Source organism: Helobdella robusta, assembly GCF_000326865.2.
Source record: "Helobdella robusta unplaced genomic scaffold HELROscaffold_6, whole genome shotgun sequence".
NCBI classification, from domain to species: Eukaryota; Metazoa; Annelida; class Clitellata; order Rhynchobdellida; family Glossiphoniidae; genus Helobdella; species Helobdella robusta.
This window is the reverse complement of record NW_008705330.1, coordinates 5,578,919-5,586,307: the sequence shown is the minus strand read 5'-3', so window position 1 is coordinate 5,586,307 and position 7,389 is coordinate 5,578,919. Positions and strand designations below refer to the sequence as shown.

Genomic DNA, 7,389 nt, shown 5'->3' with positions numbered 1-7,389 from the left:
GAATGATGAGAGGTGGGCTGTGGTGGGCTGGGCTGTTTTTTAAATTGAAAGTAGCAGATTATCTGTAGTCTAGTTATAATTATATTGTAAATAGATTGCCTTCTAGTGTTGCTATCTTCTAATTTTAAACATGAGATTAAGACGGCTTATTTAGGATAATGAGCAGTAAGGATGTGGGCGGTTGCGGTTTAGAAAAATCTTCTCTGCTTGGGGCTCTATTAGCTACCCCATGATCGTATGCGGTTTTATATATATATTATAATTCAATGTGGAACTGCTCGCGGGCCACATGTGGTTGTTTGCGATACAAATGTGACGGCGCTTGTCAAAATAAGATAATTTTCACAGCTATTTTCTAATGCGTTCGTCTTAATATATTTACCTACCTATTTGTCAACAGTTGAACAAACTGTCGACATCTGTAATTAACATTGCATGCAATACTAAAAAACGTTCTTCGAGCTTCAATAAATTTTCTTTGTCAAAATGTGCCGCGCTGAGCAGAGCTGCGCAGCTACAGCGCTCAGAGCTCTCGCTATAAAACAGAAATACTAAATTTCATCTACATAATATGATTTCACAATTCTGGTACTTCATGACCTCAGTACCATTAATTGATTAAAATTGTTGATTGATGAGTTTTTCAAAATAAAGGCGTCTTCTTCCAAACAAACTGTGACATAAAAACATTGAATCTGTGTCACATTATTATCAATCTAACATTTTACTCGGCTATATTTCAATGTTCAACAGGTTAGGTATGCAAATAAGCTTATGTAACAGTGTATTACACCACACTTAACTTTTATAGCCATAATATAATATAATATAGATGCAACTAAGCTTATGTATATTACACTATATATCACACTTCACTTCTATATCAATCTAGGTTATAATCAATACATGATAATGATTTATAGATGGATACATACTCACATTCAGTGTTTTTATACACATATATACAAAGAAAACATATACAACATACATACTATTGACAAACATACAACAAAACATACAATATACATACATATGTAAAATAGCCACTGCGCAATATATTTATGCTGCTACATTCAGGTTGAGATCAAATTATCATATCTGGCCTTTTCTTCTTTGTTGTCGTTTCAGTAGCTGCAATACCAGCGTTCTCGTTCGTTTAATTAATTTTTTTAAATCCAATTAATTAAAATGGTGTCCGTAATAAGACAGAATTTCCATTCTGAATGTGAGGCACTGTTGAACAAACAGATCAACATGGAACTCCATGCCAGCTATGTTTACCAGGCTATGGTTCTCTTTATTTATTTCATTTCCATTTCAGTTTATTTTATATTTTTTGTTAAAATTTAAATTAACTAAAGTGCGTTGTTTTAAAATTAAAATTAAATTAAATTAAATGGTTGTAAGTAGATGAAACACTCAAAGATTTGCAATAATTATTAAAAATTAAAAAAATCTAAATGTCAGTGTTATCAGTGTTGTAATTGAAGTCAATGGCCTTATTTATTGCCTTATCTGATTAAATAATTAAATTAATTAAAAGTTAAAAAGATATATTATTGTAGTTTACCATTAAAAAAGTATTAAAACTTTATAACTTTGAGTGTTTAAATAATTAGTTGCAAGCAACATAAATGTATTGGTGTTGTACACTGTATTATGTTCAAACAGACCAGAAAAACATTTTTTAAATATGTTTATCTATCATTATTCTATAATTTATATTATTGAGTTCATTTATCAACCTTTTATTATCATATATAAAGTGAAAAAATATTTCTATCATTTTTAAAATATTAATTTTTCACAAATACAACGCAGGCTTTCCACTTCCAAAGAGATGATGTAGCCCTCCATGGCTTCTACAAATTTTTTAAGAAGCAGTCAGATGAGGAACGTGAGCACGCAGAGAAGATCATGAAGTACCAGAACATGAGAGGGGGCAAGATTGTTTTGCAGAACATTGATGTAAGAGAAGTTGGCTGTTTCAATTTAGACGAAGTTTGGTTAAAGTGATGTTTAATATTTAAAATGTGGTGAAGCTAAAGTGAAGCTTTTTGTCTTAAATAAAGTTTGTTGTTTATAAATAAAGTGAAAATTTTTTTTGGTTGATTTACACATGCAAATTTTTGTTACACATTTCAGTAATTTTTGTTATATAGGTTGGTGGTCCATAAAAATATCTTTAGTTACTTTTTTTTACATATTTTATATGAAACTTTGCAATCTTTTTATGGCTTTTTATACAAATATTTATATATCACCTAACAGTTAACATTGCATAATATTTTAAAGATATATCATCACCATTTCTTCCATAAATCCCAAAAATTTTTGTGTTTTTCATCATCAATTATAAGTTAGATGTGATATGGTATGCTGCTCAATTTTTGTTGCATCACCAAATATTGCCTTTCCATTTTTTAATGTACACAAATAGGTGTAATCATTTTAATAGATGTTCAAAAAATATACAATCAAGTATTTTGAGTTAATTTAGTTACTTGTTGATGAGATGTATGACAGAGTACTGAATTGTTTCAGCTTTGAATGATCACTAATGCTGACTGACTGCTGTGCTGTTGTTTACTCATGTGTGTGCGTCTCTTTGTGTGTGTCTATGTGTGTGTACTCCAGTGCATGTGTACACGTTATGATTAATAATGCGTTTTATTTAAACTATCATTATGATGCATTAGTTAATCATATTTTTGGCATTGCAAAAGAGAATCAACAATTGCAATGGTTACTTATATTCTATGGATTTAATTTATATATTAATGCATTATAAAATTATTATCATTCCTATATTAACGCTCATTTCATTAATAAGAAGTCAGCAATCAGAATTTAGAGCATCATACACCTTAGCTTTAGAAATGCTGATGCCTTTAAATTTTAACCCATTCAATGTAGCACAGGAACAGGCATCTTTAACCATTTCACCATCTTACCATAGTAGTTAATAAACTTAAAATTATGAACCCTCCTAGAAACCAATCCAAGATAGTTGGTCATCCGGTCTGGAAGCTATGATGGCTGCTTTGGAGATGGAAAAAACTGTCAACCAGAGTTTGCTGGATTTGCATAAGATGGCAGCTGGCAAGGAGGATCCACATGTATGTTGTGCGGTCTGCTGTGTCATGTGTTGCTGCGTTTGGTTGTGTGCTAAGTTTTAAGGTTGCTTATAGAATTGCAACGTATGCAAATGCTTTGTTTGTCAGAATGTATGTTTCTGTAGCTCAGTTAAGTTGTGATCAACAGCTGGTTGCATTGATTTGGTGTCTTTTTGAAAGACTGCTGTATTAAATATTTTTTCAACTGATAAAACTGAATAAATAACTGTGAGAATAACTGTTTGCAAACTTTATTTAATGTTATTTCACGACTTTCATTGGTTAATTCAGTTTTTGAGTTTGGTAGTTTAAAGATACTTTCACTACAACAGTTTGTATTGTTAGCATCTTAGTGTAGTATCACTGCCGATATATATCCGTTCTCAGAACGAAAGGATTGTGAATGTTATAAGCACAATGTTAGTTGTTTTCATTTGCGTTTCTATCGCTCTAATTTTTTTAGTTATTATATTCCTATTTTATAATTGCACACATGCACGTAGCTGTCAGATTGGTTGGAAGAACATTTCTTGGACGAGCAGGTCGAGTCTATCAAGTTGCTCTCTGATTACGTGACTAACCTGAAGAGAGTGGGACCGGGACTTGGAGAGTACATGTTCGATAAGGAAACCCTTTCCAGTTAGATGGTGGGGCAGTAAGTTGGTTACGCCTATCTGTAAAGCTGGTTTGACGGTTTTTTTTTTCACGCAGGCCGCATCATTAAACGCACATTGTTAATTTTTTAATGTTTACAAACTGTTATCAGAACTATTTTGTTGAGTTTATATAAATAATCATCGACTGCTACATAATATGATTATTTAGTTTAGTTTTTATTTTATTAAAATGTCTGAAATTACTTCAAAGTTCGATTTTTGTTGCAGAAATTTAAAACGTATTAAAAATAGATGAGTAAACAAATGAGTGAAGGCAATGTCGAGAGTTAGATAGTTAGATAGATAGTTGAACCAACTTGAAACAGTCAAACAATCCGCATTTCTCGTTATCTTATTCGTTTGTGAATTTATAGGCTGCGCATTACCATTGTATTTATAATCATTTTTGATTAAAAATTGTTCATTTCAGCTCCTTTTTAGTCAGTTTAATGTTTTAAATATAAAAATTTAATAAATTTTAACACGTTAGGTTGTTACTACTACTAATATAAATAATTATATTTGACATCACACTGTTCAAGCTTGTTCTATAGCTTTTGTTGCAATGTAGGTATGCATTAATAATTAATATTTGTTGGTGCATCATCGTGCAATGAATCCAACGTTGGCAGCTTATAACGTATATATAATATATATATATATATATATATATATATATATATATATACATGTTCGTTGAGTTTTTTTTCGTGCAGTTGATTTGGAGTATAATATTTTGGTAATTCGATAATGAAATCACGCGTTTCTTCTGCCAAGATTTTTTTTATTAATGAAAATATTTAGTTGTAAGAAGATAGAAAACAATGCAGATGACTGGAAGACTAAACAATATCAATCGGCGTAATCGTTTTAAAATAAATGATGTTTTAAATATTTTGTCATAGGAAAACAATGAAACGTAACATCTGCAAAATTGAACGACAAATATAATTAAATGGGTCTTTCGTTAAATAAAACTATAAAATAAAATTTTCGTTAAAGATATTCCTTAGATTTGACAAAACCAATTAAGGAACATAAAATTCAGCAGCGAGTAACGTTTCGAGAACTGTTAATTTGTGCGCTTCTTAGCGTGTCTTTTAAAGACGTGGGTAAACTTATCTTCCTTTCTGCTCCTTGGTAGAGTTTCTCTGTCTGCAGTAACATTTTTATTTTCAGTAGTTGAACAATCTTTGACGTTTGTTGAACTTAGAGTGGCAGGGGTAACGGAGTTGATGATTTTTGCGGTCGGCGATTTTTCTTTGTCCGGGTGAGTTGGTTTCGTGTGTGGATCAGCTTCTGGAATTTGGTAACATTTGATGAATAAGTATTAGATAAAAAGTTCACTTGTCTAAACATGTATGTATTTGAATTGGTTAACCAGTCATCCAAATAAATTTTCAGTCGACACGACTTCCCAACCTTTCGGAGAACTTTTAGTCACGGATTGAAAGCTTGGAGGACAAATGGAAGATAGTGATGTCAATGAAGGCACATGTCGGTTTAGGTTGTCACATGTCGAATAGGAAACAATTCGTGGAGTATTCTGACCCAACTGAAGTTTTGTGTTCATTTTTTTACATTTTATTTTGAAAAATTTTTTAGGACTAGCTGGCTACATAGGTCATGAGAGATTATAATTACTACTATTAAAAAATATATATTTGGTTAATGATTCAGTCAAACGGTCAACCGTTACGTTAATTCAGTATTCAGTGACTATTGTATTCGATTAAGTTAATCAACTGACTTGTTCGGTCAACAGTCTTTTCAACTTCTTCAGTTGGCATTCCAGTTTCGAATTATGCTGCTCAATGGCCTTCATTCGATCATCTAATTTCTCTTTTTGGCTGTGTGTAGACATTAAATTTTAAATTAATAAAAACTGATTGTAATGTGTACTTGTTTATTAGCTGCTGTTAATGAATTGTAATTTTTTCATGACGGATGTAGGTATATAGGCTAATAATTTCACAAAAAATTCCACTCAGCTACCGCTTTTGGTGGATGTCCTCATGTTCAGTCTTTTTGTTTTTCACGTTGGATTCGTTCTTCAAGGACGATTTCGTCTCACTTTGTTTCCTAGCTCTCTTCAGTTCGTTGTATTCTTTCGTCAGCAGTCTGTTGGTTAATCATTTGACATAAATTTTTAAACGACCGACCATAAATTCAGCTTTGTTTTATGCTTACGCACTCCTAAAAATTGAGTAAACTAAAATCTATGCACGTTCTGAGACATCTTAAACACAACCACAATAAAAATCACCCTCCCCAACATAATCACCATCACTATTAGCGTTCACTCACCTATTCTCTTCTTCCAAACATTTGATGGAGTTCTCCAGTTGGTTCTTCTGCTCCCATTCCATGCTCATCATTATCTGCATCGGACTTTGTAGCTTTACCAGGAGTTTCAAATAAGTTATAAAATTAATTTTGATATCGTTATCATCTTTGTTATAATCTGAAAATCTTACGCCTTATATCGCACAACTGTTATAACCAGAAAACACTGAATGACGAGAATCAAACAATGAGTTAATGTTCACGTCACTTTACCTTTGTAATCGTTATCAGTAGCTGCTTCTTTCGATGAATTTAAAAGTGTGTGTCTTTTTGAGACTTATGATTATCCATCAAATTGGATAATTTGGAAAATGACATATCTCTAGACGCGTGCAAAAACGAGTAGACGAATAAAAGAGTGTATGAATGTATAAATGAGTTGATGAATTAATGACAGAGTGAATGAATGGATAAATGATTGGAAGAAAAATTTAAAAAATAAATGCAATTTTTTTAAATTTCATCTCACGTTATTGACTGCGCTGTGTTCTTGGAGGCACTTGCAGTATTGAGATATCAGGTAATGTTCGTCCGGCCTTAGAAAAAAAAAATTAAAACAATAAATAAAAAAAAGTAAATTAATAATTAGCCATTAAATATTTCGTATGTACATTCAGTCATCATATTTTCAAATTGAACATAAATTTCTTGCACTGATGTATTTATAATACTTTTATTATTGCGTTCGTAATTATGATGACATTTTAAATAATATAATGTCGCCTTGTTGTATTGGATTCAAATTTCGTCAACCCATTGAATACTTTAGTACCAATTTTCAAATTAAGCGTTTGTAAACGTCGATACGGCTTAATTTATTATTTCTAAAACTACCAACTATATTAACATATATTAATGAAAACATTATTAATTTTTAACTAGATGATCATTAAAAAGACAACTGAGTAACAATTGAACCACCCTTCAAAGTTCTGACTCCTCCTCGATTCAGTGGCTGATAATCTGTTATTGGACCAAATTTCGTCATCATTTTCACCATATAATGACATCATTAGATTGCTATCATTATCAATTAACTAACCCAAAATAATAACAACGAAACGAAACGAGATGCGATTTTATTTAGGAACAAAAATTCTACCATAAAATTACAGATCGACAAAAATAAAACTGAAGAAAAGTAGGGAGTCCTGTCGCCTAGATGATGATGACAAAATCATATTAAATATTCTTGTAATTATTATAACTGTTATTACTGTTATTATATTATTATTATTTATATTTATTTTAGTCTTACCTCTTAAGTTCAT

At 31.1% G+C, this 7,389-nt stretch overlaps 1 protein-coding gene across 1 annotated transcript; it reads left to right on the top strand.

The window, feature by feature from the left end:
- Window positions 1–1,188: 1,188 nt before the first annotated feature.
- HELRODRAFT_156069 (hypothetical protein) lies at window positions 1,189–3,760 on the top strand (the record flags this gene model as incomplete). Its single annotated transcript, XM_009029458.1, has 4 exons — window positions 1,189–1,290; window positions 1,822–1,968; window positions 2,994–3,119; window positions 3,620–3,760. The coding sequence occupies 4 exons, from the start codon at window positions 1,189–1,191 to the stop codon at window positions 3,758–3,760; spliced, it is 516 nt and encodes a 171-aa protein (XP_009027706.1).
- Window positions 3,761–7,389: the final 3,629 nt, after the last annotated feature.